The 27,259-nt window shown below is 44.2% G+C and overlaps 1 protein-coding gene across 3 annotated transcripts in view; it reads left to right on the top strand.

Moving 5' to 3' along the window:
- Positions 1-27,259, top strand: part of TNS3 (tensin 3) — a 348,472-nt gene that overhangs the window by 215,177 nt on the left and 106,036 nt on the right. For all 3 annotated transcript variants that reach the window (XM_075558135.1, XM_075558134.1, XM_075558133.1), the window contains one exon: positions 16,305-17,555. In XM_075558135.1, the coding sequence (XP_075414250.1) occupies positions 16,305-17,555 (1,251 nt within the window). The remainder of the gene's footprint in view (positions 1-16,304; positions 17,556-27,259) is intronic.

Here is a 27,259-nt window from a genome sequence, read left to right as displayed (position 1 = left end):
GATGCCAGTGCAAAGGAGTTGCTTAGCAGAATGCGGGGGCTTGGGGTGTGTAAGGAAACTATGCAAACTATGCAGAGTGCAGTCCCCACTGAAAACTGGCCGCACTGAACTCTGAAGATAGCAGCAGTTCCCAGGAGACGGAGGGGTCAAAAGACCAACGTCTTCCAAATGGAGATTGTAAAGAAAGCAAATGGAGGCCGAACCTCAGGCTTATGAGCTGAAGCAGGTGAGGTCTGCCATCCCAGGTCAGCTCAGAGGGGGCCGTCAGAAAGGGAAGCTCGCTCCGATGGAAGAGCAGGCATGTGGTCGGATTCCCTCTGGAAGCACACTTGTCTCCGCCTCCTCAAACCTCCAGAGTTCAAATTTCACTAAACTGATTGCTCCAAACTCCACCCTCGTGTTTACATTACACAGCCTTTTTGGCTGAATCAAAGTCCCACGCTAGCCCAACAAGATCACTTACCTTTGGCGGTAGCTGCAGCCGGAGGCTGGGAACCAGGTGAAGGAGGAGACGCACGCTCGCTCGCCTCAGTTTCTTTTCTGTCGCGGTTGAAACTTTGCTTCTAACCCCTCGATCAGAGAGTGGAGGCAGGTAAGCAGAGCATTTGCATCTGTGTGCACTTTCCTGTATGTGTGGGTGGCCTCCTGGCCGGCCCAGGGAGCCAAGATCAGAGACTCCCGGGTTAGAAAAGCTTCCAGAGAGGTGGCAGCGGGTGCAGAACCCAAGAGGGAAAAGGTTATGTAATAGATGAGCCAGAAGTTGTAGCCAGGGAAGGCGTGTTAGCCAAGGGCTGGTCTTGGTTTGCCTCGACAAGGTCCATACATTTTACAGTGTACAGATATGGACAATCTGTCAAGTCCTGCTCTCTGGCATCCTGGTGCCTGGGTGGGGGACACAGGAGCGTGCGACTCAGGATTGGGCCAAACAGACCAGCTTGCGGCTGCCTGGCTCCAGCTGCCTCTGGTTAACTGACTGCAGCTCCTGTTTACCTAGCTGGCTTGAGTTTGAATGTGTTTTCACAAGCCCAGAAGGGCCTGAAAGGAGCTAGTCTACAGAGTCAGAAGGCTGCAACAATAAATGACTTCAGTACAACCAGCCCATGTCGGAGCTGTGGGTTCCCGGCGGGGGTGTTGGGGGTGCTGGTGGTTGGGGATGGGCTGTCCTATGGAGGAGGGCTAGTCAGACTTGACTTTGCGTAGGGGCTGGGGTGCATCTGCCAGGTTTGGGGGCCACCCATCATGCCATCAGTGCTTTCTGAACCTAGGTGTCGTTGACTTTCACGTTCTAGGGGCTGGGTCTCGGGGCCCGCCAGCAACACTTAGCCTGTAGCCCGGGTGCGTGAGACATGTGTGTCTCCAAGGTGAAAGGTCTTCCCCCGCTTGTGGAGGGCACTGTAAGGGACAGACTTATTAGGAATGTCCCATTCCTGCTCATGTTATTTCTACTCTGTGGTCCTCTAAGAATTTACGTCCCATCTGATTTTCAGGGCCCACAGAAATGAGCGCAAGCTCAGCTTCACGCCACTGTCCAGCCACGCAGTACTTTTCCAGGTTTTGTAGCATGACTCCCACCCATGAACCGCCCTTCGTGTGAGCTTTCCCCTGGGTGCAGTCCTATTTCCAGGCCCGCTCTGGCCCCAGGCCTTCCAGCCTGGCACTCCACAGGAGTCTTTTGTTGTGTGTGTTTGGGGTCAGACAAGGAGTTTTCTCTTACAGCCGAGACTGACCACCGAAAGAGGTTTTATCTTAAAAGGAAGCTGTTTCCACACTTTCCCCTAAGGAGCCCTGGTGGTATAGTCGTTACATGTTGTGCTGCAAACCACAAGGTTCCCAGTGTGAAACCATCAGCTGCTTCACAGGAGAAAGAGGAGGCTTCCTGCTCCTGTAAAAAGTTTTAGTCTCGAAAACCCACAGGGGCGATTCTGCCTGTCCTGTAGGGTCGCTGTGAATCCAGAGGACCTCAGTGGCAGTGAGCTGAGTTCCCTTAAGTAAAGAAATAAAGGGCTCGTTCTACACAGCTTGCATTTGCCAAAGCTTCTACGTCCATGCATTCTTTAGTTTTTAATACAATGTAAAAGAGAAAGAGGTTCATTTTTTCCAATCCTGTAATATATATAGCAAATCCACAGTCTCTGGTTTTATAAATTAAACGTAATATTCACAAAGGCCAAATGTATTCATCATTACATGGTTCTTGATTTTCTCTGGACTGAAGAATAATTCAATATAAAGGCAGGGTATCTTGAGGTAACACAAAAGCAGAATCCTGTTGCAATAAGATAGAAGACAACTGTATTGTTGTGAGCAATTACATACAAATGCAAGGATAAATATTCCAATGAAAATGGGACAATTTTGCATTTGGGTGAGAAAACACTTATTAGCCTTGAAAGAGAGACTGCCCTAGTCCCAGGTGTTGTATCTTGATTAGAGAGGGACTGGTGTCAGCTGCCTGCAGTGCGTCTCCCCAGCCACCCCTCTGCACTAATACCAGTCCCCTCTGTCAGAAGGTGGGTGCTCTCTGTCTAGGACACTAATCCACTTCTCATCTCCTTCACAACCCCAGCCTACAGGGAGAATTGTCGAGGTTCTGTGTACTGAGATTCTGTCCTAATTGCCAGCCTGTCTTACTTTGTGGTTGACTTCCACGTGTTCTGACACTGCGATAATGACTGCTACTTCAGAGCCCGCTAGAACCTGCCTGGAACGAATAATACCTGGGATCGTTCCCAAATAATAGGACAGCATCCCCTGCTTCAAAAAAAGAAAATCTGGAAGTCCATCAGCTCGTTTCTCAGCTGTTGTGTCTTTATTCAGCATGTCTGCAGGGACTATTGGTCTCTAAGTACCACCATGAACCAGTGGTTATGGTGAGGCTGCTCACGTACGTGTGGTGGCCATGCACTAAACTTCCCAGCCACATCATCTCATTGTTCAAGAGGAGAGTTCTGTGCACCGTAAGGGTTTCCTGTGAGCTTCAAGCGAAGGAATATATATGAAATAGTTGGTCGACAGTAACTGCTACCACAATACCTGCTCCCACCAAGTTAAGGTACTAAGAATTGGTGTGGGGGAGGGGGGAGAGGGTGCCTTAAACCTAGTTTTATAGCTAATCAGACCTTGATCGGTGCTGATTAACCAAAGTTAGAAAATTTTGAGTTATATTGAGGGATGGGTTATGAAACCGTGGATAAATTAAAAATAGACATCTAACCTCTCTTTTAGATTTATTTTAAGAACAATTTAACAGCGTAATCTTCCAAATACGCGGCCCTGGGTTTACTCAGGTGTACTCATTAATTAAATGGTCTGCAACGCTCATTCCTTACCTTTTAGGCACAGAGTGACCACTGGTCGGACTCCTTTGTGAAACCCAGGACTTCATTTGGGGACAAAATAAGGGGGGGTGTTCTGAAACTGCCTTGATGAGTGCCTGACAGGGGCTTTGCCCTGCACCTCCGTGAAGTGCCACAGTGACCCTGGCACAGGTGTCCTTGAGGGTGACTTACTCACCGTCCACACCTTACTGTTGAATACTCAGCTGGAATTCAAATCCAGACGGATCACGCTAGCATGTCTAGTAGAGGAGAGGGGACATGCTTATAATTAACTGATGAAATACATCAAAAGCTTGATGCCATAACAATATGACCACACAGCTGCCACTAAATATGGAGAGATGTAACAGTTACTCCAACTGTCCACCTGAGATTTCCACCGTTTCATGGACTCTAGAAAGAAGTCGGGCTCTTGAGACACAGCAAGGGCGGCGGGGAAAGGGCACAAGAGAAAGGGGAAGGAGACCATGTAGAGTGTGGTCCTTTACACTTACGACTCCTTTCTGTATTATTTTCCGCATTATTTTTAGGAATTGGGGTATAATTTACATATTGTGAAATTCTCTCCTTTTAGTGTACAGGTCTATGAGTTTGATAGGCATTCTCTTGGGAAATCCCCACCCCAATCAAGATCTAGGCCAATTCCACAGCTTTAGTTATTCCTTCACCACTTTGTTTTGGTCACCTCCCCTTATCCCTCTCTTGGGCACCACCTAGTCCGTCCTCTGACTCTATTGTTGTTGTCTGTCTCAGAATGTCATGTAAAATGGAATTGTACACTACTCACTTGCGAACCTTGCTACTTTCACTTAGCGCAGGGCTTAGAAGATACATGTGCTGTTGCAAGTAGATGGCCATTTGTTTCGAGAGCACACCCTTTTCTTCTTCCTTGACCCAGGTTTTCTGCCACCCTTGGAAAAGGAACCATGGTGACACAATGTGTTAAGTATTGGACTACTAACTGGAAGACTGGTGGTTCAAACCCACCAGTCTCTCCTTGGGGGAAAGATGAGGCAGTCTTCTTCCATAAGGATTTATAACCTCAGAAACAATGTGGAATGTTTCTGCTCTGTCCTATGAATCTGGACTGACCCAACATCAGTGAGATTTCCTTAGGAAGCCTGGGGTTTGAGAAACTGGAGTTGTGTCCTGGAATGTCAGCATGCTGAATCTGTAACTGGGTGGCACTGGTGAGTCATTTCGAGGGTGGACAGGGGAGGGAACACCATGAAACAGGTGGCAGTTTGGGTTTGGCCCTCTCAAGAAATCATATTCTGAGAATAGGTCCCTGTTGTCCTGTGCTGACATAGGATCTGAACAGTAGGAAGACATCTATTCATCAGGGTCTCCAGACCTGTGGGCACAGTGGATCACAGGTGAGGAAACTAAGGGGTCTGTACTGTGAAATCCGCACCTAATTTTAATCATTGTAAGGCTAGAAGCGCAAAGCCTCCGGCAAGCACCTACTTTTCTAGTTTAGGAAATGGTACCTAAAAATATGACCACACAACCGCCACCGAATCCCAGGTTTCTGTCATGCATGCTGGCCTGTTTCAGTGGTTGGGGAGAGAAAGACAGAGTTGAGGGGATAATGGTGAATGTAGGGGTTCATAACGTCTGAGGGGAGCCCTGGTGGCCCTCCTGGTTGAGCACTCAGCTGCTAACCCAAAGGTCTACTGTTGGAAGCCAGCAGCTGCTCCACAGGGTAAGGCCAGGGCAGGCTGCTTCCAGAAACATTTCAACTGTAGAAATCCTGTGGGCAGTTCTACTGCCATCCTAGATCTTCATCAGAGAAAGCAAGGCATATTTTGTTTAGGTATTGTGTTTATGGATGTTATTCAGGTGAGTTGTTTTCCAAAATTAAACTGCTGACTCTTCCATGCTTGGACAGTTTTGCAGTTCCAGTGTTCTGAAGGAACAGGAGGCAAGACTATGGAGTTGTGGGCTTGCATCACATATGCTTTGGTTAGTAGCTTTGAAAGCCTTAAATGTTCGCATAGCCTGCTGGGCACCATTTCTCATCTGTTAAATGGGCTTTCAGTTCCTGCTTCACAAGGGTGCTATGGGAATGATGTGACAATAGTGTGCCAGATGCAAAATTAGGTACTTATAATGCTTTACCTTTGGAATGTCAGTTTGACTTCCATAAAAAAAGGGTGTTTCTGGGGGATGGACAATAGGGAAGTGGGTGAAGGGAGACATCAGACAGTGTAAGACATGATGAAATAATAATTTATAAATTATCAAGGGTTCATGATGAAGGGGAAGTGGGGAGGGAGGGGAGAAATGAGTTGCTGATGCCAGGGCCTTAGGTGGAGAGCAAATATTTTGAGAATGATGAGGGCAACAAATGTACAAATGCGCTTGACATACAACAGGTGTATGTATGGACTGTGATAAGAGTTATATGAGCCCCAATAAAATGATTTTAAAAAAAGAATGAATCAACTCTTTAATCTAATTTTTATAAAAAGAGTGTTCCTAGCATTCGCTTTGCCTTAAAACAGCACTTCTCAACCTGTGGGTCGCAACTCCTTTGGGGGGTCAGACGACCCTTTCACAGGGGTCGCCCCATTCATAACAGTAGCAAAATGACAGTGATGAAGTAGCAACGAAAATAATTTTATGCTTGGGGTCACCACCACATGAGGAGCTGTATGAAAGGGTCACGGCAGGAGGAAGGTTGAGAACCACTGCCTGAGACGCTGATGGAAACTCCATGTGGGCGTCGCTCATGGACAAGCTGCTTCTCCGTAACGCGTTTTCCCATCCTGCAGCCTGCTCTCTCCTGCCTCTGTTAGCGCGTCCACTCGGATGCCTACAGCGTGTACCAGCCCCTTCTTCCAACACTTAGCCCCAACGCTAATGAAACCCCGAATGAGAAGGCCGGTTTTCATTCTCTTTAGCCCCGTGTCCCTAGTGCTATTTCTGTCCCCAATAGGAGCTGTGCAAATTAGCCCTTTTTAATCTCCACTGATAACAGGGAACCCACAGCGAGTGATTCGTTGTTGTCGTTGGTAGATGCCGTCAAGTCGAACCTCTGCGCACACAGTGGCGCGGTGCCTGGCCCTGCAGCATCCTGTGCTTGCATGTTTGTCCCTCTGCTTAGCCCAGTGTCGCAGCCCCTGTGTCAGCCCATCTCCCTGAGGGCCTTCCTCCTGTTCACCGCCCTTACCACACATGATGTCCTTCTCCATCAGGGCCAAGTCTCGCCGTCCTTGCCTCTAACGAGCACTCTGGCCATGCTTCTTTCAAAATACGTGTTTGGCAGGGGTTTTTTTTGGCAGTCCATGGAACTTTCGATATTCTTCCACAGCATCAGTTCAGATGCAGCAACTCTTACTTAGGTCTCCTCATTCCGTGTTCAACTGTCACATGCACTCGAGGCCTTTGGAACTGCCATGGCGTGGGTCAGGCGCCCGTTAACACTCACAGTAGTATCTTGCTTTTCTACTCTAAAGAGGTCCTGGGCAGCAGATGTACCCAATCGCCACACATCTTTTGCTCTCTTGACTGCTGCTTCCATGAACATTGATTGTGAATACAACCAAGACCAAACCATGACAACTCCCACCATTTCTCCCTTGAGCTTCATGTTCCCTAGTGGTCCCGTCGTGAGGATTTGGGTCGTCTTTACGTTGAGTTGTCATCCACACTGAAGGCTGTAATACTTGATCTTCATCAGCAAGTGCTTCTTGTTCCCCTCACTTTGAACAAGTAAGATGTGTGTCATCTTGCATTTTTCCCCTTTGTTTGCAATGAATTTATATGTTACCGAAGACTCCCAAGTCCATTTAAGTTTTATTGTCTCTCCTTTAAAAAAAAATCATTTTATTGGTGGCTTGTACAACTCTTATCACAATCCATCCATCCATCCATCCAACCATCCATCCATCCATCCATCCATCCATGTGTCAAGCATATTTGTACATTTGTTGCCATCTTCATTTTCAAAACATTTTCTTTCTACTTGAGCCCTTAGTATCAGCTCCTCATTTTCCCCCTTTCCTTCCGCCATCCTCCCTCCTCATGAACCTTTGGATAATTTAGAAATCATTATTATTTCATGTATTACACTGAGCGATGTCTCCCTTCACCCACTTTTCTATTGTGGTCAGTTCCACCTTTTTCCCCCACTTTCCTTAAAATAATGATGTAGTAAAACATTCATCTTTGTAAGTTTGACCGCGTGCTATGCATAATGATCTCTAGTTTTGTCCATGTCTTGCAGTGTTTGGGTTGTCTTTGTTTTTTATTGATGCATAATATGCCCTCGTATGAATGTGTCAGAGATGGTTTATTGATGCAACAAACATAGGTATGCATATGTCTGTTCATGTTATAATCTTTATTTCCTTAGGGTATAGAGATACCCTAAGGCTGGGTCACAAGGCACTTGTATTTGCATTTGTTTAAGGAAGTACCATTCTGGTTTCCCTAGTGGATGCACCATTCGACAGTCCCCCCACCCACACACACACAATACCAATGCCAGAGTGTTCCGATGTCTGCGTCCTCCTCAGCATTTATTGTTTGCCATTTTATTTAATTTCTGCTAAAACTATTGGTGTGAGGTGGCATTTCATTGTTGTTTTAATTTGCCTTTATGACTAATGAATATAAATATTTCTTCATATGTTGTTGCCCACCTGAATGCTGTCTTTGATAAATTGTCTATTCATTTCTTGTGCTCATTTTTGATGATTGGGTTATTTTTATTTTTCTTGTTACGATGTTATAGTATCTTGTAGATTGTGGAGATTAGCCCTTTATCCGATGTAATAATACTAAATCTTTTTCTCGATCGGTGGGTTCTGTTTGAACTTTTTTGATGCGCCTAAATGTATTTTTAGGAGGTCCCAGTTCTCTTTGTCTTCCCTAGTGTGAGTGTTCTTCGTGATGCTCAGTAGTGTGTTCATGCCTTGCATTAAGGTTCTTTAGTTTGTCCCTATTTGTTTCCTTGACAGGCTTTGTGGTTGTGTGGTGTGTATGGAGGTCTTTGATCCGTCTTGAGTTGGTTTTGGACATGGTGGGAGGTATAGGGCCTGTTTCTTTTGTAGGTGAAGATACAGTTTTTCCAGCGTCTTTTGGTGAAAAGGCTGTCTCTCCCCCTACCTAATGTGCCTTAGTTCTTTATCAAAAATTAGGTGTGTATAGGTACTTGGCGGTATTTCTGTGTTTTCAACTCTAATACATTGGTCTTCATAACTGTTATTGAACCAGTACCAGGCTATTTTGATGACCATGGCTATATCATAGATTTTAAAGTCCAGAAATGAAAAGTCTCGAACTCTGTATTTATTTTTTAATAATATTTTATTTATCCTGTATTTCTTTCCTTTTTATATAAGGTAAATGACTGGTTTTTCTATTTCTTTGAAGAATTGTGGTGAGATTTGAATCAGAATTATGTAGAATTTGTCATTTGGGAATATTGACACTTTCACTGTTTATCATCTGTTTACCCAGGAACATGGTTGCTTGTTCCATGTGTGTAAGTTTCTTTGGGTTTCTTTCAGTAATGGTTTGTAGTTTCCCTGGTATAAGTCTTTTCTTTGGTAAGATTTATTCCCAAATATTTTATCTTGTGTGTACTTATAGTCAATAGTATTATCTTTTAATATCTTTTTCAGTATCATCTTTAATATATAAGAATTTAAGAAAATGCCCATGGGTTTCTGGAAGCATGTTTTCCATCTGACTGGCCCTCGGTGACATACTGCTGGGCACCATTAGACCAAGTTTGTTAACTGCTTAGATTGTTCATTGTCCTGGTCCTCTGTGTTTTATATCATCTTTGCCTTTGCTCTCTGTGTCTAAGGCCCATAATTAAAACCACTTGCTAGGAAAAAAAAAAGAATTCAATTGATTTCTCCATGTTGTTCTTAAAGCATGCTACACTGCCAAATTTTTCAATAGGTTTCAGCAAGTTCTTAATGGAACCTTTGGGGATGTCTGTATATAGGATTACGCCATCTGTGACTACAAAAAGCGCTGTTTCTTGGGTGCCTATGATGATGTCTTTAATATCATTCTGTTGTCTTGTAGTTCTACCTGAATTTTCCAGGACTATATTAAATGGAAGTAGTCAAAAAGAGCAACTCTGTTTCCCATTCCAAGGTGGGCTCTTTCAATTTCTCTCCATTAAGTGAGACACAAGATATTGGTTTCCCGTACATGGCTCTTACTATGTTCAGAAGAATGCCCTTCTCTTCCTATGTTAGTAAGTGTTTTTATCAGGAATGGACATTTAATTTTATCTAATTCCCTTTCTGCATTGATTAATGTAATCATGCGTCTCACTCTTTTGTTTTGTTTCTGGGGTGAATCACATCAATTGCTGTTCTAGTATTACACGACCATTGCATATTTAGTATGAATCCCATTTGATCGTGACATGTTATTTCTTTGATGCTTCTTTGAATCTGGTTGGCTAATATTTTACTGATAACCTTCACACCTAAGGTTATCCATAGTGTGTTATGACTCACACAGTCAAGAAGACACACGCAAGCATCTTTCTAGTGTTCTCTGCTTTCAGCGAAGATCCATTTGATATCAGCAATCATACCCTTTCTTCCACAACCTCTTCTGAATCCGACCTGACCCCCTGGCAGCTCCCTGTCAATGTATTGCTGCAACTGTTGTTGGATGATCTTCAGCAAAATTTTACTTGCATGTTACATCAACAGTACTGCTCTATCATTTGAGCATTCTGTTGGACCACCTATCTTTGCAATGGGTACAGATATGGATCTCCTCCAGTCAGTCTGCCAAGTGGCTGTCTTCCAAATTTCTTGACATTAACAAGTGAATGCTTCCAGTGTTTCCTCAGCTTGTTGAAACATTTCTGTTGCTGCTCCATCAGTTCCTGGAACTTTCTTTTTGGCTGATACTTTCAGTGCAGCTTGAACTTCTTCCTTCAGTACCATTGGTTCTTGCACACATCCTGAAATAGTGAATGTCTATTACCTCTTTTTGATACAGTGACCCTCTGTGTTCTTTCCATCTTTGTATGGAAATATTCAAATTTCTGCATCATTTGGTATTTTCCCCGTAGAATCTTTGAATAATGCAACTCAAGGCTTACTAAATCCTTATTAGATTCATGGGAAATAATTTCTGTTTTTATCCACTGAAGACTAGCGGGGCGAAACCTGTTAGCTCTTTTGAAAGAAAAATGACTCTTTCAGTAAAACTGTCAGGAAATAAGGTATAATTTGGGAAAGGTCAGAGAAAAAAAAGGAGGAATCCGGGTTGCTTGTTTTACTACATCCACCAAATACCTTTTTTCTTTAAAAATATATGAAAAATTAAGCAGGACCAGTGAACAGTACAATAAATTACAGTGAATTATAAATTGATTTGGCTGTTGAAAGGTCAGTTGATGATTGAAGGGAGGTCGAATATGAGATTCAATCCTCCCATACCTGTCTGATTTTAACACAATTGTGCGCACAGGTGGAGTAGTTCATCACTACGCAGGATGAGAATGAATTTTCTTTTCAGTCTGTTTTGTTTTGGTCTCCCCTTTATTTTAGACTACTTTTGAAATATTTTCCGAGTCCTTCTTTCCCTCGTTGGGGGAAAGCTGTGTTTCAAAAGCAGGGTGAGAATGAGAAAGGAACAGTAAGGCAGCACAGGCTGGGCTGGGGGTAGGGAAGTCTATTGTTTGTAGGTCTTGTGGTTTAATGAAGCGAGAGCGTCCATTTCTGTTTTCTTCACCTGAGCTGTTTCCAGATGACCAGCCACACTAATACAACATTCAGCAGAGCTGTGCTTGTGTTTGTCTGGTTTTTAACTAGACCCCTACCTACCGGGTAGTGATTGTCAGACAATGTACAGGTCCCTGTGAATGCAAGGCCAACTCATGGGCTTAGATGGGTCAGAGCCCAGGATATGCCCTACCTTAGGCAGGGTGGCACTCAGCGCCCCCATCTACAGTAGTGATGCTGAATGATCCCGGGTAAGTGGCTGCTGACCTCTGGGTACCATTTGCAGAAAGGGCTGATTCAAACTGCCTTAAACTTAAGTTCAGGGTGAATGTCTAATATAATAATAATAGAGACAAAAAGATGAAATGCCATTTTAGAATATGTATATTTTTAAGATAAATGCACAGGGCTTGGTAAGCAACTTCACTGCATCGCCCAGGCTCCTGTGTCCTTGTGTATGCTCCACTCCACAGCAGCAGAGGACATGGGGCGAACTGTGTATATTCCAGGACACAACTGGATTTTCTGGTTCCTCTGGGGGGTCTCCTCCCCTGTGTGTGTGGTCCATGTGGTGAGCCCCATCCTGTCTCTGTTCTGGATTCAGAAAGCTACTCCCGGATCACTTTTCTAAACAAAAACACCACAAGTAGTAAGCTTACATCTATAAAGTTTTGCCCCCATACACCAGCTAGTGGGCTTGCAATTTGTGCATAAATTGGCAGCGGTCATGCAGTGCCCCCTGCCTCAAACTGTCTTGTCTGATGTCATTTTTAGCAGGATTCTTTTTCCTTTGCTCTTACGCTGCAAGTTTCACAGCGAGGGTTAGAACACAGACAGTAGGCAGTGTGTGGGTAGCATATTCTCCATACAGTCGTTCAGAGGCACTGAGAGGCGCCCTTAAGAAGATCGGTAGACATGTAGTCCTGCCAAATCAGGGTGGGCATCCACCTCTCAAAGGGCAGAGGAGTAGTTCTAGGGATGATGGAGTAGACCCTCACTCGTGGCAAGCCCATCTATGGCGGAGTCACACTGTGCTTCGCATGGCTGTTAGTAGCTGACTCAGGAAAGTCGATCGCTGGCCTTTCTTCTAATCCACCTTTGGGTAAACTCGAGCCTTCAAAGTCTTCTTTGGAGCCAAATGTGTGACCTGTTTGTGCTACCTAGGCACTCCAGAAGAACTAACCGAGATGCAAGTGCCATCCTACACGTTGCCGTTTGTTGTGCCCCATTGAATGCGGTGTCCCAGCAACGGTGTCCTGTCCATGTACAACCCATTTCGTCACCTTGGGGCCAGATAGGTAATTCTCACACACACTTGGCTTTCTTGCACCTGTACCCTGCCCCTTGGTAGATTGGGCTAACCTTTAGGAACCTAATGATTTTCTTAGAGAGTTTTGGAAACCTAGATCAAGTAATTCCAAGTCACGTTTCCAACTTGTTCAATGACATGTGAAGACCAGCAAGAAGAGAACTGGGTGGCTCCCAGGGAAGGCCAGGCCATCTCAGCTATGCTGCCTCAGAGAGAGGTGCAGGGATGGGGACATTCGGGGGTTATAGGCAACCAGGGGCTTCAGAAGTACTTCTGTTTCAGGTCCCAGTTTGTCTATCAATTTTTTGTTTTGTTTTTCTGTTGATTTCTGCTTTCTGTTATGTTTGGCTTGCAAAGGCAGTCTCTCCATATGAAGTCTTTTCCGCTGAGATAAACACTTAATTTAGATTATTATCTCTTTCTATGGTTCTAGCTTGCCAAGGAACTGGTTTTGCTTTATGTTCTTTGTATACAGACATTATATCCAATGGTCCCTTCTGATCTAGAGAGCAATCTCTATGTGTGTACCTTGTGGCATTGGGTGGTGTTGGGTCGGGCCCTCCCACACCACGATGCTAGGCTTATAGGGACTTCCTACCCTTTAGGGTTCCCTCAGTGGGAAGGCTCTTGTAAAACCTACCTGCCCATCTAGGTTGTCGGGCTTCAATCCAATGGTGCTTCCAAGTGCTCAGAACTGGGCCTGGCATTTGGTGAGTCTAAAATAAATGGAAATCATGTTGCTTTTAATGCATTTGTTATTTTATGATTTTTGCCAGTAGTGGAAATAATAAAAGTATGACTGTATGTAGTTCCCAGCCAAGGATGCCCTGTCCCTTAGGATTCACATAGGCTCACTCTTGCTGTCATTGTTCTCAGTGCGGATTGGACCTGAGGATGATTAACAGGCACTTGGCGGGCAGTAACCCAAGTCAAGCCAGAGGAGCTTTTTACAACTCGCTCTTGGGTCTTCCCCCGCCCCCTCCAGTCACGGAACTGATCCATCTCTGTCATATTTTCAGGGGAGACACTTAGATGCTCTGGAGGCATGGTTTCAGCCAGTCGTTCTGTAGCTTTCATTGGCATGTGGCTCCCGTGGCTGTTTGGCCTTGTTTGCGGTCTGACAGCCTTATCGTGAGGATAAGGGATCTGCGTAATTCCTTCCAAGTAAGGATATTTATCGGAGTCTCCTCTTCCTGTCTCGTGCCCCACGGATTCACAGTGAAGCCCAGAGCTGCATTAGTTGATTTTTAACAGGAGTTTAACAGGAGTCCCTGCCTTACTCAGGACCTATTAGAAATCATGTAGATTCTCTCAATTTCAATTTTCATGTTGTATCTTCAGTATCTGCCCACACATGTGTAACTGGGCCCGGGGGTGGCCAAAGCAGTTCCGTGAATGGGTAGGACAATGACAGAGTCGATAGTGGAGCCGGGAGCCAGTGTTGGTTCAAACCTAGTTCCAGAATGTTTCAGCTGGCCGTTCTCTCTGCATGCTCTGCATATTTTCATGCTTGGCCGAATGAGTCAATATACCGGTTAATTTTACACTAGCAAAGCTGTGGGGGTGACATCTGCGTAGGCTTTGTAACTGGGAGGCATCATCACGATGCCCTTTCGTTTATTCGGAGCTCCGTGAGGGGAGGTGCTTTTCGTCTGTGCCTGTTCTGAAGATTTGCTCACGGTCCCTTCCTGAAGCCCTTTTCAAACCATTGTGACCTCCATGCCACCACACTCATGAACGTGAATGGCCACACACTCAGGCCTGTGCCTGCCTGGCTTTGTCTGAGCAGGCAGGTACAAGGGGCACCGGGAGCTGCCATCCACTCCAGAGCCAAGACACTGGGGTCTAGCGCCCCCTCTGCCTCTTAGCAGCTGCTTTCATTTGGACGAGCTACTTTCTTTGAGTCTCACTTCCCTCTTGCTAAAGCAAGAACCATATGGTTATGTGCCTGCCCCGTAATACCAGTCAGGCCATTTGCCATCGAGTCAGCTCCAACGCCTGGCGACCCCATCCATGCATATCCACCAGAGAAGACCTTCTCTGCATAAGGTTTTTTCAGTGGCCGAATTCTTAGAAGCAGATAACCAGACCTTTCTTCCAAGGGACCTCTGGGTGAATTCAAGAGCCATTCTTTCATTTAGCCAGGCATGTGAACTGATTTTCTTCACTGCGGATATGCCGTAGAATTGGCCACTACACCAGTTCCTATGACCTTACTTTCATCCTACGGCTGAATCGGGGGGTGGGGGTGGGGGAGTGGTCCTGATTTCATTTACTAGCTCTATGTTTTGAAGAACTTGATTTACAGCAATGTTTGCTCTGTTTTTAATGCCTCCTCACGCCAACCTCTGCCTCAGAATGTAGTTAAAGAGGTTACAGCAGGGACGCTAGCCCCGGGTCTCTACTTCCCGCCTCTGAGAAATGTGTTCAAGGCCAAGTTGTCCAGAACAGTTTAGATGCCAGTTCTGTCCCTGGGAAATGAACATAGTCCATGCTCTGAAATCCCTGGTGCCCACTCAATGTAGATTTCAGACCCTCAGCAGCTGCTTGCTGGGGTGTGCCAACAAATTCATTGTGTAGAAGAGGCAGGGTGGGGGAAACTGGAGGGAGGGAGGAGGCAGCTGTGGACGGCTGAGACGGCGCTGTGCTGTGTTGGAGATGCTGAGCTAAAGGAAACGAGTGTTGGTGGTCAGCAGTCTGTGAGGCAGGGAGGAACTGACCACCCTCAATCAGCACTGTGATGAAATGTAGTAGCAACACTCAGCTGTGCCTACCCACCTTGAGGCCTCTGCTGTGTTTCCCTGACATTCCAGACCGATTGAGGTTGGGTGACCCGGCCTTGGCATCCGAGGCACCTGCTTAGCTGACCCCAGGTACTGCTTTGAGTAGGAAAGTCTCTCTTCAGACTTTAGCAGATTCCAGAATTTTGAGAGAATTGGCAGGCTTGTTCATCAAATGCTCTACGGATTAAGAATTGGTCAGACAGCACATCATAGACGCTCAGTAAGAATTCACCCTAACAGATGTATTACTGGAAGCTCTCCTTTGTCATACATGAGCAATGGACTTATGGGGCATGCTGGACGGAGTTATGTTAATCATTCAAAATTATTGTGAGACGAACAGTGCACTATTAAAGGGAGACAACTTGAAGTGCAAGGAATTTCTTTTTTTTTAATCATTTTATTAGGGGCTCATACAACTCTTATCACAATCCATTTATATATATATATCAAGTGTGTAAAACACATCTGTACATTCATTGCCCTCATCATTCTCAAAACATTTGCTCTCCACTTAAGCCCCTGGAACTAGCTCCTCATTTTCCCCTCCCTCACCACTCCTCCCTCCCTCATGAACTCTTGATCATTTAAAAGTTATTATTTTGTCATATCTTGCACTGTCTGGCGTCTCCCTTCACCTACTTCTCTGTTGTCCTCCCCCCAGGAAGGTTATATGTAGAACCTTGTAATCAGTTCCCCTTTCCACCCCACCCTCCCTCCACTGTTACCACTGATCCTGAAGGAATCATGTGCCCTGGATTCCCTGTGTTTCCAGTTCCTATCTGTACCAGTGTACATCCTCTGGTCTAGCCAGACTTGTAAGGCAGAATTGGGATCCTGACAGTGGGGGTGGAGGAAGCACTTAGGAACTAGAGGAAAGTTGTGTGTTTCCTCGTTGCTACGCTGGAAGTGCAAGGAACTTCAAAGGGATTCTTAGTTGTAGTTCTCTTCGCATGTAGAAAGGTAGCCATGATTCTCACTCCTGAAGATATTTATTTAATTTGTTTACTTAAATGCTGGAGTATAAATAGAATTTTGTACCTGAGAGGAGTCCATGTCATGTCTGTTATATTGTGAACTTATTTATGATTTATTTCGGAACTGTCTGAAGCCCACTCTCCCGGTGTACCTGAGACCCTCTTCTGCTCTTTCCCCGCAGTGCTACACACGCAGGGGCCCATCGACGGCAGCCTCTATGCTAAGGTGAGGAAGAAGAGCACCTCAGATCCCAGCATCCCAGGTGGCCCCCAGGCTGTCCCTGTCAACCACAGCCCAGACCACGGCGACCACACCCTGTCTGTTAGCAGTGACTCGGGCCACTCTTCCGCCTCGGTCAGGACCGACAAGACTGAAGATCGCCCAGCTGCGAGCACCAAGAGAGGACTGAGCCCCCAAGAGAAAGCCGAACTAGACCAGCTCCTCAGTGGCTTTGGCCTAGAAGAGGCCGGGAGCTCGTTCAAGGATATGACTGACACTCAGAACAAGTATGGTGGGACCCGCCACGTCGTGCCGGCCCAGGTCCATGTGAATGGAGACACCAAACCACGAGACCGGGAAACTGACATCTTGGATGATGAGCTGCCCAACCATGACCTGCACAGTGTGGACAGTCTGGGGACACTGTCCTCTTCGGAGGGGCAGCCGGCGGCCCACCTCAGTGCCTTCACCTGCCACAAGAGCAGCCAGAACTCTCTCCTGTCCGATGGCTTTGGCAACAACACTGGAGAAGACCTGCCTGGCAGCATTGGCCCAGACCTGGGCATTGGCATGGACTTGCTCTACGAGCCATCTTTTAGAAACCAGGAGCTCAGGCAGCCACAAGCCCTACTGAGAAGTCCCTCTGCACCGGCACAGCCCCCGGCCTACGGGCAAAGTTGCTACTCTACACAGACCTGGGTGCGCCAGCAGCAGTTGGTAGCAGCGCACCAGTACGCCTTCACACCCAATGGGGATGTCAGGCTCAGCAGCCGTGGCACAGCAGGAAATGCCAGCCTCGCCCCAGCCCAGCCCCGGGGGCCAATCACCCCCACACGAGGAGCTGGCAGCAGAGTGGCCATCCAGAAGGGGGTAGGCAGTGGACCACATCCCCCAGACACACAGCTGCCCCTGCCCGGAAAATCATTTGCACCCAGATTTGCAGATGGAAATGCTATGAACGGGGTTGACCTGGAGCAGAATGCTGTCCTCTCCCCGGGGTCCCCCACCTTGGACATCGACCAATCCATTGAGCAGCTCAACAGGCTCATCTTGGAGTTAGACCCCACCTTTGAGCCTGTCCCAACCCACATAAATGCTCTGGGCGTCCAGGTCAATGGCCCTGCACCACCGGAAGGGGTGGGCAGCCGGCTCCAGCCTAACAGCAAGCTGCAGGACCTAGGAGAAAGCCCCAGCAGGATGTCCAGGAGGCAAGGTGAGCTGACATGCACGAGAGTGCTGGGATGGGATAGGGCTGCCATTTCATGTCAACCCACTGAGGAGTAAGCTGTTGGTGAAACTGCCCGTGGAGAGGCCCACCTTTTGGGTCATACACCCTCGGGAACATTTTGACATAGACTCCCTGGTAGAAAACTTGGAGAGTGGGAAGGAGGGCCATTTAGAATGGAGCTGAAGACCTGCTTAGTAGAGTTAGGACAAAGTAAAGATTGGGCGCCACCACTTGGGAGAGAATTGATTGCGCATCTATTTTACAAGTCTGTGGGCAATGGTGGAGCAGGCCAGGGGCAACATGGCTCAGAGCCAGACTGCTTCAGTGTGGGTTCTTGCATGGCCACTTGCAAGCTCTTTGAGTCCAGCTCAGGTGCTAAACTCTTCTAAGTCTCCGTTTTATGTCTGCGGAATGAGCTTCATAACAAACCTTTTCCCACTGAGAATGCAAGATGGCCAGCAAACGAAGAACACTCATGTTGTCTAGGAGGGGCCAGCAGAGAACAGGCGCACACGGGGAGCGAAGCCAGCACACCCAGTGGTGGGAAGGGGCATCTCACTAAGTCCGGAGGACAGTCTTGCAGGACTGTCGGGAAGTAAATAACAAGAACCGTCCACGGTACATAAAATGGTGGGGAGATGATGTGGTGAGAGCAGGAGAGTGCATGGTGGTTCACGTGGACAGTGTGTGCAGAGCAGTCCACGTGGGAGCTGAGGAATGGGGAGGGCAGAAAGATGACCGAGCCAGCGCTTGATGTGGTCAGGGAGGCTTGCTGAGCAGCTAAGCTCGTTCAAGGGTGCTGGCTGCTGTTTTGGGCAGGAAACTTCTAGTCAGAGCACCAGGCTGCTAGGGAGCAGCCGTGCCACGGTAGGAGTGCCACGTCTAGCGGGCTAACTGCCGTGGAGGTGAAGGTTCTCTGAACGCCTCCTGCCAAGATGTGTGCCTTCTGCCGCAGTACGGGGCAGGTTTGGAAGGCAGAGCAGGAGAGAGCTTCCCTAGATTTCTCCCCAAGTCCAGCCACGAGGCCTCACTGAGCAGGGAGCTGGCAGCAGCATGTGTGGGCAGCGTGAGTCGGACGTGGCGGGTGTGGAGGCGGAGCGCTTTTAACTGGCTCTTGGAGAGAAGTTTCTGGGGGCTCCCCAGAGAAGGACTGTGGTTGGCTTTCACCTGGAAGGACAAAAAGGTGGGATACACTCTCATAAGCAGGGATTGACAAAGGCTAGGCTGCTTGGGAAGGTGGATGCGGGAAGAGGGTTGGAACAAGTAGTCAGAGCTGCGCATCCAAGAACGTCCAGTGACCCCAGAGCCTCCCTGAAGGATGTGAGGCGACGAGGCCGGGGCCTCCTCCCACAGGTGGTGTGTGCTCTCTGCCTTCCCGGGCGGGCTTTAAAGAGGGCTGCGGTCCCAAGTGAACAGACCAGGGCGGGTCCCTCACCCATGGTTTCTTTGTTCCTAGATGCTCCTCTGTCTTTTTTGGCTCCCCTAAATGAGTTCAGAAATATTAACTCGTAATGTGCTGGAACACACAGTATTTCATCTTGTTTGCCACGAATCACAGCCCACTTGACAGTAACTAGCAACAGGCGAGGTCATGGCTATCAAATCATCCTGTGTGCCAGTGACCTTGATTAGAAAGTGACCTCATCACTGCACGCAGTCCCCTCAGCTGCAGGGACCGTTTCGCATCGGCCTTTACAAAGGGGTCAAGTCATCTGTCCGCAGCCACAAAGATAAGCAGGTGGTAGAGGGGGGCTGGAGCCTGCTCTGTGGACCCAGGGCTCGCGTCCTGCTCAGGACCAGACAGGGTTGGGCTCAGTCCTGGTACAGACCTGGAAGCAGGATAGGGCGTAAAGAAGATACAGGTGCAGCAGCTGTTGCTGATGGCTATGAAGCACTGGCAGGTGGATCGTAGCATGTCTTTGAATAGCTACATCTCATCGATTGAGAGGAAAACCTTATCGCAATACCTGACCTTTAGAGAGTGTTCATGTGTACCTGAGTCGCTGAGTGAACAAACAGGAGAAAGAGGAAGCAGTTCCTTTCCATTAAGATTCATAGTCTTGGAAACCCTAAGAAGCCGCTCTGCTCTGTCCTATAGTGTACTTAAGAGTCGCTATAGGACAGTCCGTCATCAATTAGATGACAGAGATTTTGGTTTAACAAAAGACTGCAGCGCATCAGATGGGGAAGAGGTAGTCTCTGTATAACAGTGCTGGCAAAACTGGGTATCTATCCATTTGCAGAAAAACAAAATGGTATTTGCATAATATGCAAAACAAAAAACACCTCACTCAAGGTGAAATAAAGACAATGTAAAACCTAAAACACTAAGAAAAAGCAGGGACAAACTTAGGGACCCTAATCTCTAACATAAACTATCAAACAGCCAAAAATGCACAAACGGCAGAAAACAAACGAGTTGACAGACCTAAAAATTAAATATTCATATGCACCAAAATACTCCACTGAAAGTATTAGACTGGGGAAAAAATGTTTTGTCAACAAAACATTGAATATTGATAGACATGTGTAGAAAACATCAGTTCTTCCATAATGTCTTTTTGGGTGCCAGTTTTTCCAAGACCTAAGGTTTTGAGATTTTTGGTTTGGAATGGTTGCTTCAGCTCCTATAAAATCCAGGAATCTGAACAGTTAAATATCGGGCCAATTGGCTGAAATAATCTGCAAACGAAACAAGGCTCTAAGGTCCTTTTCCAAAGAAAACCAGTACCTTGAGGTATTTATACATAAAAACTCCCTTAGGAGCTACTACATTTCTATTTTAAAATATCTGGTATATTGATATTACAAAACCTCCGATTGACTATTAAAATATACATACAGTAATTTTATCTATTTAGACACAAAACTATTCCTTTGGAGACATTAGCAGGAAGTCTTAAACCATTCAATTTTGTGAAATCATAGCTCAAACTTCAGCCACATCTCTAGTGATGCTATTTATAACTTAAGATTGCCAGTAAAAATATTAAATTTGAGGGTTGTAATTCCTAAACCCATTTGGAATCTGATAACTTCCTGTAATATACGAGCACTCACTTCGCTCAGCAACTGAACGTGCTCTGCTTGTACTTGTCTCCCTTTTGGAAGTGCTCAGAGCAGGGTTTAGCTGTGATGGGTAGTGACTACGGAGATTTTTTTTTTTAGCACTTAACCACTGTATCACCAGGGCTATCAAGTATGCACTTGTTTTCGGTGACCTTTAAGCTGAGAAATATAATGAGCCCTTTGACAGGCAGCTATATTTAAAGTAAAGAAGATGGGAAAAGGTTGAGGCATTCTCGGAATTACCTACACAACAGGCCATTGAGTCCTATTCCAGGAAACTTTATCTTGAGAGAAATCTCATCTAAACAATGGCGCAGGCCATATGCCTTGAGTAGTTTAAGCTAGCGTCCTTTTGAGTTTGGCACGTTTGCTTGCTGCTTTGTAAGAAGCTAGTATGTCCATAAAGAATTGAAGTCGGTTTTATTTTTCCTCCTTCTGTAACCACTCAGACGAGTTTTTAGGTCTGATGGGTAAGGAATCTAGAGAGCTTTTCTTAAGGCTGTGACTCTTCTCTTTTTTCTTTCTTATCACCCCCCCCCCCAGCTTTCTTTTTAATTAATGCATTTCCCTTTTGTTCATGGAAGACAGCACTTAGACAGAGGTAAGCACAGTCACATAACCCATCTCCTCCAAAGAGTGACAGTAGCTCATTAAAGCCCTCTTAAATCTAGTTCTTTTTTGTTTTCTTTATTTTTTTAAACAATTTATTAGGGGCTCATACAACTCTTATCACAGTCCATACATATACATACATCAATTGTATAAAGCACATCTGTACATTCTTTGCCTAATCATTTTCTTCTTTTTTTCTCCTCTTTTCGTTTTTTACATTTTATTAGGGACTCATACAACTCTTATCACAATCCATACATATACATACATCAATTTTATAAAGCACATCCATACATTCCCTGCCCCAATCATTCTCAAAGCATTTGCTCTCCACTTAAGCCCTTTGCATCAGGTCCTCTTTTTTTTTCCCCTCCCTCCCCGCTCCCCCCTCCCTCATGTGCCCTTGGTAATTTATATATCGCTATTTTGTCATATCTTGCCCTATCCAGGGTCTCCCTTCCCCCCCTTCTCTGTCGTCCCTCTCCCAGGGAGGAGGTCACATGTGGATCCTTGTAATCAGTTCCCCCTTTCCAACCCACTCACCCTCCACTCTCCCAGCATCGCCCCTCACACCCCTGGTCCTGAAGGTATCATCCACCCTGGATTCCCTGTGCCTCCAGCCCTCATATGTACCAGTGTACAACCTCTGCCCTATCCAGCCCTGCAAGGTAGAATTCAGATCATGGTAGTTGGGAGGGGAGGAAGCATCCAGGATCTCGGGGAAAGCTGTGTTCTTCATCGGTACTACCTCGCACCCTGATTGACCCATCTCCTCTCCTAAACCCCTTTATGAAGGGATCTCCATTGGCCGACCCTTGGGCCTTGGGTCTCCACTCTGCACTTACCCCTTCATTCAATATGGTGTGTGTGTGTATATATATACACACACACACACACAGACACACATATATCTTTTTTTTTGCATGATGCCTTATAACTGGTCCCTTTGGCACCTCATGATCGCACTGGCTGGTGTGCTTCTTCCATGTGGGCTTTTTTGCTTCTGAGCTAGATGGCCGCTTGTTCACCTTCAAGCCTTTAAGACCCCAGATACTATCTCTTTTGATAGCCGGGCACCATCAGCTTTCTTCACCACATTTGCTTATGCACCCATTTGTCTTCAGCGATCCTATCATGGAGGTGTGCAACCAATGATATGATTTTTGTTCTTTGATGCTTGATAACTGATCGTTTTCTTATCCCACCTTCCTAGTCTTCCTGTCCCTTCCCTCTCCTCCTTTGCACCAGTCCTGGCCTTGCCATAATCTTTAAGCAGTAATCATAGTCTTAGCCTTTGGGGTGTAGAACCTTTTTTATTTTCAGTTCTCCTTTATAATAATGATGGCATAAAATATTTGTCTTCATGAGATTAACTTTGTTCAACATGATGTCCTCCAATTTTGTTCATGTCATGAAGTTTTTTGGTTTTTATTTTTGTCATGTGGTTTTGATAGCACTTTTTATAGGGTGCCTAATATTCCCTTTTGTATATGTATCAAAGTTTGTTGATTCATCCCTCTATAGACAGGGTTTTTGATTATTTCCATCATTTCACAATTACAGAACTTGCAATAAATATAGGTGTGCATATGTTCCAGTTTTTTTTTCAATTTCTTTAGGATATATTCCAAGGAGAGAGATTACAGGATCATAAGTTATTTGTATCTACATTTGTTTAAAGAAACAGTATATTATTTTTATAGTGGTTCTGCAATCCCACCAACAATGTGTAAGCATTCCAATCTTTCTAAATCCTCTCCAGAATTTATTATTTTCTGGTTTTGTTTTTATTTTTGCAAAGAGTGTCAGTGTGAAGTGTCTCATTATTGTTTTAATATGTATTTCTCTCATGACAAATGAATATGAATATTTCTTTATATGATTGTTGGTTGTATGCATGTCATCTTTACTAAATTTTCTATTCATGCTTTGGGTACATTATTTGATTTTTTTTAGTATTTCTTATTAAAATGTGTTTTCCTATAGATTTTAAAAATTAGCCCAAACATCATTCCCAAATATTTTTTCTCAATCTGTGAGTTCTCTTTATATTTCTTTGATAACGTCGGTTGATGTACATAAACGTCATAGTTTAGAAGGTCCCAGTCTTTTATTTTATCTTCTGTAGTGCGGGCATTTTTCATTATGGTCAGTAGGACATTTATGCCTCATGTTAGAGCCCTGAGGGAACCCTGGGGGCATAGTGAGTTATGCCTTGGGCTCCTAGTTGCAAGGTCAGCAGTTCATAGGCACTGGATGCTCCGTGTGTGGAAGAAAGACCGGGCTATCTGCCCTCTTAAAGAGTTACAGTGTCATCTTGGAAACTATCCGGCACAGTCCCACCTTGCCCTATAGGGATGCTATGAGGCAACATCAATTCCAAGGCAGTGAGAGTAAAAGTACTAAGGCCCTTAAGCTTATTCCTATGTCTTCATTGATGATCTTTATGGTTCTTCCTGTCTTCATTGATGATCTTTATGGTTCTAGGATTTGTATTTAGGTCTTTAATCATTCTTGGGTTCATTTTTATACATGGTATGAGACCTTTTATTCTTTTGCACACAGCGATCTCATTTTTCAGCACCATTTATTAAAAAGGCTATCTTTTCCCGCTTAATGTTGGTTTAGCCTTCCATGAAAAAATTGGTATCTATAGGTGCTTGGTTGTATTTTGGGGTTCTCATTTCTAATCCATTGGTCCATGTGCCTATCGTTGTGCCAGTACCAAGCTGTTTTGATTACCATGGCTATATAATCGGTTTTGAAATCAGGAAATGAAAGACTTCCTATGTTTTTTTTTTCAATAGTATTTTCTGTATTTCTTTCTTTCCATATAAAATTAATGATTAGTTTTTCCATTTGGGGCGAAGAATTTTGTTGGAATTTGAATCAAAATTGCATTGAATTTATAGAGTGCTTGTCATAATATTGACATTTTTTAGTATATGAAGTCTTCCTAGACAGGAGCATGAAATAGTCTTCCATTTGTGTAAGTCTCTTTTTGTTTCTTGTAGAAGTGTTTTATAAATTTTTTTGTATACATACATCTTTTGGTTCTCTGTCAGATTTTCCCCTCTAAGTTTTTAGCTTTGGGATAGTTATCATAAGTAGTAGTATTTTAAAATTTCCTTTTTCAGAGTCCTCTTCTTAATTTCACAAGGATCCAACAGAGTTTTGTATGTTGATCTTATAGCCTGCTACGTTTCCAAAATGTTCAATCAGTTCCAATAATTTTTTAATGAAATCTTTAGGGTTTTCTATATAAAAGATGTTATCATCTATAAAGAGAGTTGTATCCTTCTGTACCAATATGGATGATTTTATCATCTTTTTGATGTCTTATAGTTTCGGCTAAAACTTTGAGGACTATATTAAATAGGAGTGGTGATAAAGGACAACTGTGTATGGTTTCCATTTGAAGGGGACAGGGTGGAAGGATGTTTTCAAAACCTTCCTCTTGAGTAAGATGCTAGCCATTCGGTTTGCTTTTATTATGTTGAGGATTTTCTCTGCTGTTCCTATTTTATTAAGTGTTTTTATGAAGAATGGATATTGAGTTTTATCATATGCCTTTGCTACATCAATTGGCATAATATTATGGGTCTTTTTTCCCTTATTTTGTTTTATGTGGTGAATTAAATTGCTTGTTTTTCTAATATTAGACAATCCTGCATCCTTGATGTGCATTCTACTTGATCATGATGCATTGGTGTTTTGTTTGTTTGTGTTTCGGTGCTTTGTGGAATTTTTGTTGGCTAGAATTTTGCTGTCTGTATTTATGAGGGATATTGTATAGTTTTCCATTCTGGTGATGTCTTTTCTTGGCTTAAGTATCAGAGATCTACTTGCATCATAAAATGAGTTTGGTAGCATGGCATCCTTTTTGTATCCTGAACTATATCTCTTAGGATTGATGTTAACTCTTCTCTCAATCCATGGTAGAATTCCCAGTAAAACCAGCTGGTCCCAGACTTTTCGATGTTAGGAGCATCTTAATAACGAGATTTATTTCTTCTTGTGTTACAGGCCTGCTAAAGTTTTCTTCTTCTTTGTTTTAAGGTTTTCTACATCAGTATGTGTTAATTTATGTAGGTAATGTATTTCTAAAAATGTATTCATTCTTGATTTTCAAATTTGTTGGAATAAAATTTCTCGTAAAATTTTTTAATTTTTAAAATTTCAGGTGGCTTGTTGTAATGCTACACATTTCATTTCTTATTCAGAATGTTTGCTTTTTCTCTCCTACTTTTTTTTGCTTAGATTTGTTAGTGGTTTATCAATTTTGTTAATCCTTTCAAAGAACCAACTTTTTTTCTTGTTGATTTTTCTGAAGTTTTTTTCTGATTTGTTTATTTCAACTCTAATCTTCTAGTGTCTGAAGGTTTGTATTACCAGTCTTGTTCTAATTATTGTATGTGATGCGTTAAGGTGTTTATTTTAATTACTTCCTCCATTTTGATATGTGTGCTTATTGCTAAAAACTGCACCCAGAATATTGCTTTTTCTGTGTTCTGGATATTTGGGTGTGTTATATTTTTGTTCTCATTTGTTTTAAGTAATATTTTTATTGTGCTCTTTATTTTTTCAATTACCTGGTGTAATTTAACCCTTGATAATTTATCAATTTTTTTTTCATGTCTTAGACCAACCACTGTCTCCCTTCACCCACTTTTCTGTTGTCCAACCCCCTAGGAGGGGCTCATATATAGATCATTGTGATCGTTTCCCTCTCTCTTACCCCACCCTCCCCTGACCCTCCTGGTATTGCTGCTCCCATTATCAGTCCTGAGGGGTTTATCTGTCCTGGATTCCCTGTGTTTCCAGCTCTTATCTGTGCCTGTGTATGTTCTCTGGTCTAACTGGATTTGTAAGGTAGAATTGGGATCATGATGGGGGAAGGGGAGGCAGGGAGAAAGTATTTAGGAACTCTAGGAAAGTTGTATGTTTCATCGGTGCTATACTGCACCCTGATTGGCTTGTTTGCCTGTTTCTTGTGACCCTTCTGTAAGGGGATGTCCAATTGTCTGCAAATGGGCTTTGGGTCTCCACTCTACCCTCCCCGCTCATTCACATTGATAAGATTTTTTGTATTCTTGGTCTTTGATGCCTGATACCTGATCCCATCGACACCTCGTGATCACACAGGCTGGTGAGTTTCTTCCATGTAGGCTTTGTTGCTTCTCGGGTAGATAGCTGCTTGTTTATCCTCCAGCCTTTAGGACCCCAAATGCTATATCCCTTAAGCCCAGTTCTTTTAATGGCGTTTCCACATGAGTTCTTCTGGTGTGACTGATGAAGGATGTTGTGCACCTCAAAAGAACAGAGTCTAAAGTCCCAGCCATCTATAGCACGCAGACTGGGTCACCCAGATCTAGATAGAAACTAGGTCAATAGTGTCCGGTTATCATCTTTTGATTTTTAGTCCCTGTTTGTCTTTATATCTAAGATGTGTTTCTTGTAAGCAACATATTAAAGGCTAGTATTTTCTTATCCATAGTGTTAGATTTTGCATCTTAACTGATAAGTTCAATCCATTTACTCTCAGTGTTATTGTTTTTTTTTGTTGCTGTCATATTGTCATATTTTTATGGTGTTTCTGGTTTCATAGTTCATGATAGTTTTCAGTGCTGCATTCCTTTTGCTTATAGGATTTCTTATCAAATACTTTGATTTTATCTTATTGCTCAATAGGATTTTATGATTTTATTCTGCTTTGGTGGGCTTTTAACTTTTTCTTTGTAATTTGTTTCTTTCAAATTTTAATACAGGTTATTAAACTACTCAATCTCTTCTTTCAACTATTATCTACTCTTCATCATTTTTGTTATTGATGCTGGTGGTGTCGTCATTGAATTATTGCTGAAATATTGTCTGTGGTTCCTGATTTTGAGTAATATGGTTCTGTTTCACTTTATGTATTCTTTAAAGTAGAATGATTTCTAGATAATATTTCTTGTGTGCTAATTTTTTATTGTTGTCCAAAAAACTCCTTTTAGTATTTTTTTATT

The sequence above is a fragment of the Tenrec ecaudatus genome, chromosome 9, assembly GCF_050624435.1.
Source record: "Tenrec ecaudatus isolate mTenEca1 chromosome 9, mTenEca1.hap1, whole genome shotgun sequence".
In the NCBI taxonomy this organism is placed as follows: domain Eukaryota; kingdom Metazoa; phylum Chordata; class Mammalia; order Afrosoricida; family Tenrecidae; genus Tenrec; species Tenrec ecaudatus.
Note: the sequence above shows the minus strand (reverse complement) of the source record. Positions and strands in the feature narration are given on the sequence as shown.